Source organism: Leuciscus leuciscus (genome assembly GCF_965113295.1).
Source record: "Leuciscus leuciscus genome assembly, chromosome: 5".
In the NCBI taxonomy this organism is placed as follows: domain Eukaryota; kingdom Metazoa; phylum Chordata; class Actinopteri; order Cypriniformes; family Leuciscidae; genus Leuciscus; species Leuciscus leuciscus.
The window spans coordinates 34055422-34068355 of NC_138729.1; the positions used below are offsets into that span (position 1 = coordinate 34055422).

The following is a 12934-nucleotide window of genomic DNA, read 5'->3' on the forward strand; positions in this document are numbered from 1 at the left end:
TATTCGCTTTTATTGTGTTGTATTGTATTCTGTTTTTCTTCTGCCACTTTTGAGTCTATGAGAGCCCATAGAACCACTTGTGGGAAAGTTATACAAATTTGGCCCAAATGCAGAGGACATTTGACACATTTATGTGCAGACTCAGTCTGAGGAAACAGAAAAAGAAGTGGGAAAGGGCCAATTGATGATGCTATAATAGAGCAAAACATAAAATTGGTTCAAACTACAGAACTGATGGTCTGATTAAATTCAAACTTGGGATGCAGTGTTGCTATAATAATCCATCACGAGATTTGCATAAATATAAATCATTAGAAAAGTTAATATAATGAAACCAAATCTGTGACAGAAATTTCTTAATATTTGTCAGGAAATATTTGTCTGTTTCATACATACTCGTAGCAGGAGGATGCACTCCGGCAGAGAGACCACAAGTGAGACTCATAGTCGGCAGTGAAAATCTCTGTATTGTCCTGAAACTTCGTATTTGCCACAATTCATATTGTACTTTATGTGCCATCCCCTGACACTAGCATTTCAATTTAATCATTTCATTAATGGGCCCCTTACCTGCTTCTTGCTTGCTATTTAAATGTTTATCTAGTATTGTTTTATGTGTCTGTATTATGTGTAAGCCTACACTTAGGAATATGCCTCTTTCCTAACACAATTCATGTGTTTTATATTTTGTGTGTCTTGCCTTTGTTGAATATTTATGAAATTTGTAATGGATAAGTTGATATTTTCTCTATTTAGTAAGCCGCCATCATGAGTACAGACGCGGAGATGGAGATTTATGGCAAAGCTGCCATTTACCTTCGTAAGCCTGAGAGGGAGAGAATGGAGGCTCAGGCCAAACCGTTTGATGCCAAGACTGCCTGCTATGTGGTTGATCCCAAAGAGTTGTACCTCAAGGGAACAATCAAGAGCAAAGACGGGGGCAAAGTCACAGTTGTTTTGCTTGACACTAAGGAGGTACATTTGAATTTCCATTTCATGTAGATGCTCATTAAATTACTTATTACATTGTTTTCTTTTATATCTAATATCTAATTGATCAAATTTATAGGAGAGAGTTGCTAAGGAAGAAGATGTCTACCCAATGAATCCTCCCAAGTATGACAAGATTGAGGACATGGCCATGATGACCCATCTCAATGAAGCCTCTGTGCTGTATAACCTCAAAGAGCGTTATGCTGCATGGATGATCTACGTAAATTCTGAAACAACATAAAAAGCATTTAAGTTCATTTTTTTCTGTGTTGTTGGACTCTGACCATGTCTCTGCTCATTTCAGACCTACTCTGGACTCTTCTGCGCAACTGTGAACCCCTACAAGTGGCTCCCAGTGTATGATGCAGAAGTGGTGTCTGCCTACAGAGGCAAAAAGCGTATGGAGGCTCCACCACACATCTTCTCTGTCTCTGACAACGCATATCAGTTCATGCAGTGTGGTAAGAGATTATGGGATTAAATTCTACAGAATTAATTAAGATGAAGTAGATGTTGCTGTTAATATAATAAATATTTACTGGATATTTTACAAATTTCAATCAACAGATAGAGAAAACCAGTCTGTCCTGATTACGTAAGTATTTTCATTTAATTTCAGACTATGACAAAAATTTGAAGTATAACATGGATGGAAAATTTATGGAGATATTTACAAAATAGAATTTAAGATTGAACAAAGATTGAATATACTTTGAAAAGTCTACATGTCTTTCAAACTTCTGTCTTCTAATCTCTTATAAACCAGTGGAGAATCTGGTGCTGGAAAGACTGTGAACACGAAACGTGTCATCCAATACTTTGCCACAGTTGCAGTGTCAGGTGTCAAGAAAGAGTCCAGTAAAATAAAGGTATGAGATACAAAACTATGTCATATATAATATTTTAAAAGATGATGATTTACACTCATCTCACAAACTATACGATATGTGAATTAGTGAAATGCCTATAAATTGTGTTTAGTCATGAAATAGAAAAACAATTGAAAATAAATGAAAACCCTTCAAACATCACAGGGCTCTCTTGAGGACCAGATCATTGCTGCCAACCCTCTGCTTGAGGCTTATGGTAATGCTAAGACTGTGAGAAATGACAACTCCTCTCGTTTTGTAAGTTAACCACTGTTTATTTACAGTACAGATGGTCAGTTGTATTCAATTTTACTGTACATAGTTTTCTATAAAGAGATGTATAATATATAAATAATAATTATATATTATGATTTAAACAGGGTAAATTCATCAGAATTCATTTCGGCGCCACTGGAAAACTGGCTAGTGCTGACATTGAGACATGTAGGTGGACATGATTTTATTGATCCATCCTGAACAGTTGTCTTTATCTGTCACTCTTCAGATGATTGTGACTCAAGTACATTCTCTCAACAGATCTGCTGGAGAAGTCTCGAGTGTCATTCCAGCTTCCAGATGAGAGAGGCTACCACATCTTCTTCCAGATGATGACCAACCATAAGCCTGAGATTATTGGTAGGTGCACATTTCATTCATTCAATGTTTCAGATAATATTGTAAGATGCTCTTTCATAAATGCCGTGTATTTTACAGAAATGTCGCTCATCACCACCAACCCCTATGACTTCCCCATGTGCAGTCAGGGTCAGATCGCAGTGGCCAGCATTGATGATAAAGCTGAGCTGGATGCTACTGATGTGAGTCATTGCTATTTGAATATTGACATATTCTATTTAAATATGGCAGATTATATATTTCATTATTCTCTGTAATTTACAGGATGCTATTGACATTCTTGGTTTCACAAGTGAGGAGAAAATGTGCATCTACAAGTTCACTGGAGCGGTGCTTCATCATGGTAACATGAAGTTCAAGCAGAAGCAGCGTGAGGAGCAGGCTGAGCCTGATGGCACAGAGGGTGAGACTTGTGTTATCCTGGGCTTTGAAATAGTAACCATTGCACCGACTTTGCTGACAACAGAAACTGTGTTTAAATGTTTAGTATAAATATAAACTAGAAGTTGCATGCATATCAAAATCTAAAAATGAAAGGGAAAGTACTTAAGCCTGATTTATTATAATTTTACATAAAACACTCTATAGAGCAAAGATAATTTAATTAATGTATTTAACAGAGGCTGACAAAATCGCCTACCTTCTGGGTTTGAACTCTGCTGATATGCTGAAGGGTTTGTGCTACCCCAGAGTCAAGGTCGGAAATGAGTATGTGACCAAAGGCCAGACCGTACCACAGGTATAGTAACATTAATACATGTGTTTAACCTAAAATTCTGGCTAATTGCAGAAGCAGAATAAAATATCCATTCTATTCTACTTACAGGTGTACAACTCTGTTAGCGCCTTGGCCAAATCTATCTATGAGAGGATGTTCTTGTGGATGGTCATTCGTATCAACCAGATGTTGGACACAAAACAACAAAGAAATTTCTACATTGGTGTACTGGATATTGCTGGCTTTGAGATCTTTGATGTAAGAATGATTCTTTTCTCTTTTTATGTCAAAATGAATGATATTCAGAAGGTAGTAAATGTTTCTGTCTTTTTTTTTTTTTGTCCTCCAGTACAATAGCATGGAGCAGCTGTGCATCAACTTCACCAATGAGAAACTGCAACAGTTTTTCAACCACACCATGTTTGTGCTGGAGCAAGAGGAGTACAAGAAGGAGGGCATTGTTTGGGAGTTCATTGACTTCGGCATGGACTTGGCTTCTTGCATTGAGCTCATTGAGAAGGTTATCAATGATTTATGAATTTATTCATTTCCATTGATCCTATTCTCAGAATCTCCTATTTTTGATAATAAACAACATTCTTTTATAAACAGCCCATGGGTATTTTCTCCATCCTTGAAGAGGAGTGCATGTTCCCCAAGGCTTCAGACACTTCCTTCAAGAACAAGCTATATGACCAGCATCTTGGCAAGAACAAAGCTTTCGAGAAACCAAAGCCTGCCAAAGGCAAGGCTGAAGCCCACTTCTCCCTGGTTCACTACGCTGGAACTGTGGACTACAATATCACTGGCTGGTTGGACAAGAACAAGGATCCACTGAATGATTCTGTTCTGCAGCTGTACCAGAAGTCTTCTGTCAAACTGCTGGCTGCTCTCTACCCACCTGTTGTTGAGGGTAAAGAAAAAAATCTATTTAACAAAACTTTGACTCAGTTTTAAACTTCTTTCTTGTTTTTGCATTTATTTTGCAACTTCTAGTTTCCTTTGTATTTTTATCTCAATAGATACTACTAAAAAGGGAGGCAAGAAGAAGGGTGGCTCCATGCAGACTGTGTCCTCCCAGTTCAGGGTATGTATAGAGATGACATCACAGTAATATTGCTTCATTTTAGAAAAAAAGAAATACAAAGCATGCCAACCTTTTTCTATTCTCCACAGGAGAACTTGGGCAAACTCATGACCAACTTGAGGAGCACTCACCCTCACTTTGTGCGTTGCCTGATTCCTAATGAGTCCAAGACTCCAGGTAAAGTGTATATAAAAAAAAGTACAGATATTTTGGTTCTCAATATATATGATGAAGTTAATTTACCAAGTTCATGGTGTAAACTGTTTGTTTTAGGTCTCATGGAGAACTTCCTGGTTATCCACCAGCTGAGGTGTAACGGTGTTCTGGAGGGCATCAGAATCTGCACAAAGGGCTTCCCCAGCAGAATCCAATATGGTGACTTTAAGCAGAGGTAAATGGGACCACATGAAAACAACATTTCCTAGGAGGCTCCTAATTAAAAGATATGAAGTATTTTGATACATTTTCCACAGATACAAGGTGCTGAATGCTGGTGTTATCCCAGATGGACAGTTTATGGATAACAAGAAGGCCAGTGAGAAACTCCTGGGATCCATCGACATTAATCATGACGACTACAGATTTGGACATACAAAGGTTCATTATTTAGCTTTACAAATTCCAAAGATTCAGTGATCATGGTCATTTAGCTTATACAGTTTAAATCAATATATTTAGATTTACTGTTTTACATAAATTCAGGTGTTCTTCAAAGCTGGTCTTTTGGGTGTTCTTGAGGAGATGCGTGATGAAAAACTGGCTACTCTGGTCACAATGACTCAGGCTCTCTGCCGTGGTTACCTGATGAGGAGGGAGTATGTGAAAATGATGGAGAGGAGGTGATTATTGTCATGAGTAAAGATGATATCAATGATAACTGTGCAAACTAAATGATGATTATGCCATTTAATGATGAATTATTCACAGGGAGGCGATTTACACCATCCAATACAACATCCGTTCATTCATGAATGTCAAACACTGGCCATGGATGAAGGTTTATTACAAGATTAAGCCTCTGCTTCAGAGTGCAGAGACTGAGAAGGAGCTGGCAAACATGAAAGAGGACTATGCAAAATGCAAAGAGGCTTTGGTTAAGGCTGAAGCCAAAAAGAAGGAGCTTGAAGAGAAGATGGTAGCACTGTTGCAAGAGAAAAATGATCTGCAGCTGCAAGTTGCATCTGTGAGTATATTTTATAATTAACTGAATTTTGGCTACATTAAAAAATGAGCAAGGTTGTTTCCAATGAAATGGCAATCTATTTTACAAACAGGACTCTGAGAATCTCTCAGATGCTGAGGAGAGGTGTGAGGGTCTGATTAAAAGCAAAATCCAGCTTGAAGCTAAACTCAAGGAGACAACTGAGAGACTGGAGGATGAGGAAGAAATCAATGCTGAACTGACAGCCAAGAAGAGGAAACTGGAGGATGAGTGCTCTGAGCTGAAGAAAGACATTGATGACTTGGAGCTCACCTTGGCTAAAGTGGAAAAGGAGAAACATGCCACTGAGAATAAGGTCAGAGATTGAGTTGGTTTAAGATTAAATGTAATCTGTTTTATATATTGATATAGAATATGAATTGTAATATTTAAGCTTATTTGGAACAAAAAATCCTACAGGTCAAGAACTTGACTGAGGAAATGGCAGCTCAGGATGAGAGCATTGCTAAGGTTACGAAGGAGAAGAAAGCCCTCCAAGAGGCACATCAGCAGACACTGGATGATCTTCAGGCCGAGGAGGACAAAGTCAACACCCTGACCAAATCCAAGACAAAGCTTGAGCAGCAAGTTGATGATGTGAGTTGATGATGTAAATTAATTATATTAATTCATCAAATCAACTGTTTTCTGCAGTGAACATATTTTATATATCATTGTCCTGTAGCTTGAGGGTTCCCTTGAACAAGAGAAGAAGCTCCGCATGGACCTGGAGAGAACCAAGAGAAAGCTTGAAGGAGACCTGAAATTATCCCAAGAGTCCGTCATGGACCTGGAGAATGACAAGCAGCAATCTGATGAGAAAATAAAAAAGTAATTAAAGCAGAAAATCTTTGAAAACATTGACATTTTTTATTGTTGTGTTATTACTTTTGAACAACTACTTGTTGAACAGGAAAGACTTTGAAATAAGTCAGCTGCTCAGCAAGATTGAAGATGAACAATCTCTAGGTGCTCAACTCCAGAAGAAAATCAAGGAGCTTCAGGTATTTAGAGATTTTTTTTTTTTTTCAAACATTACATCATTATAATAAAATAAAGATAACCAAAAATCTAATTAACTACTTACCACCATAGGCCCGAATTGAGGAACTGGAGGAAGAGATCGAGGCTGAGCGTGCTGCTCGTGCCAAGGTTGAGAAACAGAGAGCTGATCTCTCCAGGGAACTTGAGGAGATCAGTGAGAGGCTTGAGGAGGCTGGAGGAGCCACTGCTGCTCAGATCGAGATGAATAAGAAGCGTGAAGCTGAATTCCAGAAGCTGCGTCGTGATCTTGAAGAGTCCACCCTCCAGCATGAAGCTACTGCTGCTGCCCTCCGCAAGAAGCAGGCAGACAGTGTGGCCGAGCTGGGAGAGCAAATCGACAACCTGCAGCGTGTCAAGCAGAAGCTTGAGAAAGAGAAGAGCGAATTCAAAATGGAGATTGACGATCTTTCCAGCAACATGGAAGCTGTTGCCAAAGGAAAAGTAGGACATTTTATGTTTAAAGAATACATAACATGTTGAAGTTTTTCAATTATCTAATGACTTTTGTATTTGCAGGCTAATCTTGAGAAGATGTGCCGCACACTTGAGGACCAACTTAGTGAAATAAAATCAAAGAATGATGAGAACATTCGCCAGTTAAATGACCTCAGTGCTCAAAGAGCAAGACTTCAAACTGAAAATGGTAACTAATGAAAATCATCAATAAATTAATAGTATTCCAACAGTAACTGTCAGAAATTCAGTGCTATATATAATCTTAATACACCACACTCAGTCTTATCAGAAGAAAACACACTTATTTACATTCTGCTTTCAAGGAGTTTGTTTTGATAGATTGTGCTGTCTCTATCAGTTACTGACACAGTGAATCTAAATCTATACAGGTGAGTTTGGCCGTCAGCTGGAGGAGAAGGAGGCTCTGGTTTCTCAGCTCACCAGAGGCAAACAAGCTTTCACTCAGCAAATTGAGGAGCTTAAGAGGCTTATTGAAGAGGAGGTTAAGGTAATGCAGCATAATCAATTCATGAATTACTTTACTGTAGAGACAAGAATACAATAATATTATGTGACTTTGTCCCTTAGGCTAAGAACGCACTGGCCCATGCTGTGCAATCAGCCCGTCATGACTGTGACCTGCTCCGTGAGCAGTTTGAGGAAGAGCAGGAGGCAAAGGCTGAGCTGCAGCGGGGAATGTCAAAGGCCAACAGTGAGGTTGCTCAGTGGAGAACCAAATATGAAACTGATGCCATCCAGCGCACGGAGGAGCTTGAAGAGTCCAAGTATGTATATTATTGTATAATATTCCTAACTCTCACAGCTATTTTATAGATTAGAATTCAAAATAATGTGTATTACTCAACAGGAAGAAGCTGGCTCAGCGTCTTCAAGAGGCAGAGGAACAAGTTGAGGCCGTGAACTCCAAATGTGCATCTCTGGAGAAGACCAAACAGAGACTCCAGGGTGAGGTGGAGGACCTCATGATTGATGTGGAGAGAGCCAATGGTTTGGCTGCCAACCTTGACAAGAAGCAGAGGAACTTCGACAAGGTAAACAGTTTTAGTCATATTATATTATATTCTCTTTGTAAAGTATTGCTGGAATGGGCTTTGTTCAACCTTTTTTTTAAACAAACTCTATCCTAAAATATCTCCACCAAAGGTCCTGGCAGAATGGAAGCAGAAATATGAGGAAGGTCAGGCCGAGCTGGAAGGTGCCCAGAAAGAGTCTCGTTCACTCAGCACTGAACTGTTCAAGATGAAGAACTCCTATGAGGAGAGCCTGGATCAGCTGGAGACCCTCAAGAGAGAGAACAAGAATCTGCAGCGTAAGAATGAAGCCGTTAAATTAGGAAAAAAACTTAAAGGGATTGTTCACCCAAAATGAAAATTCTTTTACTAATTACTGACCCTCATGTTGTTCCAAACTCATGAGACTTTTGTTCATATTCGGAACACAAATTAAGATCTTTTTTATGAAATCTGAGAGCTCAATTCATATGGATTAGATTTATGATCTTTTTATAACCTTTTTGAAGTGTCAAAGAATCAATTGTGTAGCTGTCTATGGAGGGACAGAAAGCTTTCAAATTTCATCAAAAAAGATCTTCATTTGTGTTCCAAAGATGAACAAAAGTCTTACAGGTTTGTAATGACATGAGGGCGAGTAATTAATTAATGATAACATTTTCATTTTTGGGTGAACTATCCCTTTAAATGTTCTAATTCTCAGTGAGTATTAAAAAGTAAGCACATATTATTAATGAATGTGCATTATGATACATATTATATGTTTTTCTCTCTATAGAGGAGATTTCAGATCTGACAGAGCAGTTAGGTGAGACTGGTAAGAGCATCCATGAGCTGGAAAAGGCCAAGAAGACAGTGGAGACTGAGAAGGCAGAGATTCAGACCGCCCTGGAAGAGGCTGAAGTGAGTATCTGGAGATCAATATGGAATTCTTGCTAGAACCACCATACAGTGTGCTATTCATCAATACACTGTGTATTTTCATTCTTATATTTAAATGTTTTATTTTTCATAGGGTACACTGGAGCATGAGGAGTCCAAGATTCTTCGAGTCCAGCTTGAGCTAAACCAGATCAAGGGAGAGATTGATAGGAAGCTTGCAGAGAAGGATGAGGAGATGGAGCAGATCAAGAGGAACAGCCAGAGAGTCATTGAATCCATGCAGGGCACTCTGGACTCTGAAGTCAGGAGCAGGAATGATGCCTTGAGAATCAAGAAGAAGATGGAGGGAGACCTTAATGAGATGGAGATTCAGCTGAGTCACGCCAATCGCCAGGCTGCTGAGGCCCAGAAACAGCTCCGGAATGTTCAGGGACAACTCAAGGTATGCATAGGAATTCTTCTTTTTGACTTTGGGATGTATTCATATATTTTTTAATAATCTAACATATGGTAAGTACAGCCTAGCAGAAATCACATCGAAAGCTCATTCTGCAGCTATTGTTATGTTCAGGATGCCCAACTGCACCTTGATGATGCCCAGAGAGGACAGGAAGACATGAAGGAGCAGGTGGCCATGGTGGAGCGCAGAAACACTCTGATGCAGTCTGAGATTGAGGAGCTGAGAGCTGCTCTGGAGCAGACAGAGAGAGGCCGCAAAGTGGCTGAACAAGAGCTAGTGGATATCGGTGAGCGTGCTGGTCTGCTGCACTCTCAGGTAAGGGCATATTGTTTCCCTGAAATTAAGGAAATTGAGAGCATTCAAAATGTTCAAACTTTTGCTTTCCATTTTGTAGAACACAAGTCTCCTGAACACCAAGAAGAAGCTTGAGGCTGACCTTGTTCAGGTCCAGAGTGAAGTTGATGACACTGTACAGGAAGCCAGAAATGCAGAGGAAAAGGCCAAGAAGGCCATCACTGATGTGAGAGAGAGTAGCTGCCAAATGTTTCATAAGACGCTTATGTAAATTTTACGTAAAAAATGTGGATCTAATGACTTTCTGTATTAATGCAAAAGGCTGCAATGATGGCAGAAGAGCTGAAGAAGGAGCAGGACACCAGTTCTCACCTTGAGAGGATGAAGAAGAATCTGGAGGTCACAGTGAAGGACCTGCAGCACCGTCTGGATGAGGCTGAGAATCTGGCTATGAAAGGAGGAAAGAAACAACTCCAGAAGTTGGAGTCCAGAGTAAGCCTCTTTATAGTTATGATATGGGCAAGGTGAAGTATGTTATTACGATTGGTTTGAATAAAAATATGTTCTTTAGGTCCGTGAGCTTGAGGCTGAAGTTGAAGCTGAGCAGAGACGTGGAGCTGATGCCGTTAAAGGTGTCCGCAAATATGAGAGGAGAGTGAAAGAGCTCACTTATCAGGTATGACCATATTCTTCACAAGTTTGTTCAGACAAAAGAGTCTGTATAATAGTGTATGTACTGATAATGCCTATTTTTAGTAAAGGATCAATGCTTAATTTTGTAAACGTGTGTTTTTTTTTTTTTTTTTTTGAAGACTGAAGAGGACAAGAAGAACATCACCAGACTCCAGGATTTGGTTGACAAACTGCAGCTGAAGGTCAAAGTCTACAAGAGGCAGGCTGAAGAGGCGGTATGTAAATCCAATAGAACATTTTGACACTAATTATTTATATGAAACTAATTTGATGAAACGTGATACATTAACCATATATATATATATATAACTTTAGGAGGAGCAAGGCAATGTTCACCTGTCCAAGTTGAGGAAGGTGCAGCATGAGCTTGAGGAGGCTGAGGAGCGTGCTGACATTTCTGAGTCTCAGGTCAACAAGCTCAGAGCCAAGAGCCGTGATACTGGAAAGGTTAGACTAAGTAGATGAGTTGTTTTTTTTTTTGCATTATTTATTCAACTTGTTTATCCAAATACATGAACTACCTCTTAGATGTAGTGGAACTATAATAATTGCATTTTGCTGATGTTACATATCCTATATGACATTTGCACATCTGTATTCTCTTCATTATGTAAAGTGAAGAACATTTTTGTTAAGACTAATATTCAACTCTTCCTTCTTTCCCAGGCCAAAGAAGAATGAATCTTTAACACTTGAAAGGAGCATTTGCTGAAGTCATATAATATGAATGTTTATTGTAAAAGTGCCTTTCTTAATAAACCTGTTTATTTTAGCAAATAATTAGCCTTTGTTTTTTTTCCCAACAAGATACACTTATTACAACACTAATATCTGATCTGTATGATTACATTAAAGCTTATTATTTGCATCACAAGAGTGCTGAGTATCAAGAGAATCCAAATTTGATCTTTTAAAGGTTCCATAAAAGTTCAAAAGGTTTCAAAAATTAATTCTCATGTTTACTGTATGCATTCGCTCAAACATTTCTGCTATAAAGTTTCCACCCTGGACTGATGTTATTGACTATTGCAATATTCTGTGAACTAGCCTTCCAGTTAGCATAATTAAGCCTCTACAGATGATCCAGAGATCTAAAAAGTAATTTATAATACCTGGAAAAAGCTATCTGTAACCTATAACATTTATCATTCTATTATATTATAATATATTTATATATATTTATTGTTAGTGTGTATATATATATATATATATATATATATATATATCTCCATCTTCCGCTTATCCGGGGCCGGGTTGAGGGGGCAGCAGTCTAAGCAGAGATGCCCAGACTTCCCTCTCCCTAGACACATCCTCCAGCTCTTCCGGGGGGACACCCGAGGCGTTCCCAGGCCAGCTGGGAGACATAGTCTCTCCAGCATGTCCTAGGTCTTCCCCGGGGTTTCCTCCCAGTGGGACGCACCCGGAACACCTTCCCGGGAAGGCGTCCAGGAGGCATCCGGAACAGATGCCTGAGCCACCTCAGCTGACCCCTCTCGATGTGGAGGAGCAGCGGCTCTACTCTGAGCTCCTCCCGAGTGACCGAGCTTCTCACCCTATCTCTAAGGGATCGCCCAGCCACCCTGCGGAGAAAACTCATTTCGGCCACCTGTATCCGGGATCTTGTCCTTTCGGTCACGACCCAAAGCTCATGACCATAGGTGAGAGTAGGAACGTAGATTGACCGGTAAATCGAGAGCTTCGCCTTGCGGCTCAGCTCTTTCTTCACCATGACAGACCGGTACATCGACCGCATTACTGCAGAAGCTGCACCGATCTGTCTGTCAATCTCCCGTTCCATCCTTCCCTCACTCGTGAACAAAACCCCAAGATACTTAGGCAAGGCAAGTTTGTTTATATAGCACATTTCATACACAATGGCAATTCAAGGTGCTTTACATAGAAGAAATTAAAATAATAAAAAGAAATAAGAATAATTAAAACAGTTTAGAAAAATAAAATAACATACAGTACTTTTAAAAATAAAAGAGAATGTTATTATAGATCTTTCCTTCAAAGGATTCCCTTAAATCTTTCAACCATCTTTTAACCTTCAATCTTCTTACGACTTCCATCTATCAACTTTCCTTTAACTAGTTTACTGTTAGATGACCCCATGTTTGGCTGAATCCCCTTTCTGGATTTAACGCTCTTGACACGTGTCTTACTAGTCCGTCAAACGTCTTCAACAGACCCGATTTTTTTTTTTTTCACCCAAAATCGGCCAGGTTTTAGCAAATATGCTCTGATTATCTGTGATTATGGTTTTACTCAATCTTCTCATGAGCACTTTCTAGCGCTCGATTTACAGAGATTTTGAGCAAAATTAATCAATCATCACCTGTGGTTATCTGAATCACCAGTGGCACTTCCGTCCACCAACGGGCTGGGTTTGGTGGAAACCGGTCTGAATCTGTCAGATCAGTTTCTCCCTCAAATACTCCCTCTGCTCGTACCAAAAGCAAACTCTCAAATTGCACTTTCTTTTACACCTTCTGATTGGGCATTTACAGTTTCGGGCTAAGCTGACATAGGAGAAATTAAAATAATTAAAAGAAATGAGAATAATTAAA

At 39.3% G+C, this 12934-nt stretch overlaps 1 protein-coding gene across 2 annotated transcripts; it reads left to right on the forward strand.

The window, feature by feature from the left end:
• The first annotated feature begins 760 nt into the window (after nt 1–760).
• LOC309499402 (myosin heavy chain, fast skeletal muscle-like) lies at nt 761–11118 on the forward strand. 2 transcript variants are annotated; one of them, XM_082170625.1, is made up of 39 exons: nt 761–975; nt 1070–1213; nt 1298–1454; nt 1561–1588; nt 1760–1862; nt 2028–2120; nt 2243–2306; nt 2400–2498; nt 2577–2680; nt 2763–2901; nt 3119–3237; nt 3325–3474; nt 3566–3736; nt 3829–4129; nt 4239–4303; nt 4393–4480; nt 4577–4694; nt 4777–4900; nt 5006–5142; nt 5231–5486; nt 5578–5820; nt 5925–6101; nt 6190–6335; nt 6418–6508; nt 6600–6989; nt 7065–7191; nt 7394–7512; nt 7593–7789; nt 7873–8056; nt 8169–8334; nt 8814–8938; nt 9051–9359; nt 9489–9692; nt 9772–9897; nt 9993–10163; nt 10243–10347; nt 10484–10579; nt 10680–10811; nt 11031–11118. In XM_082170625.1, the coding sequence occupies exons 1-39, from the start codon at nt 769–771 to the stop codon at nt 11043–11045; spliced, it is 5790 nt and encodes a 1929-aa protein (XP_082026751.1). In that variant the 5' UTR covers nt 761–768; the 3' UTR covers nt 11046–11118. The 2 variants fall into 2 exon arrangements, with proteins under 2 accessions (XP_082026751.1, XP_082026750.1); XM_082170624.1 differs by having other exon boundaries at nt 2400–2680.
• The last annotated feature ends 1816 nt before the right edge of the window (nt 11119–12934 follow it).

Excerpts from the sequence above, each read along its gene's own strand:
- LOC309499402 (XM_082170624.1), top strand. The coding sequence starts at position 769 with ATGAGTACAGACGCGGAGATGGAGATTTATGGCAAAGCTGCCATTTAC. Across the intron at positions 7,192-7,393 it reads AAGACTTCAAACTGAAAATG|GTGAGTTTGGCCGTCAGCTG; the intron begins GTAACTAATGAA and ends AAATCTATACAG. Across the intron at positions 10,580-10,679 it reads AGAGGCAGGCTGAAGAGGCG|GAGGAGCAAGGCAATGTTCA; the intron begins GTATGTAAATCC and ends ATATAACTTTAG.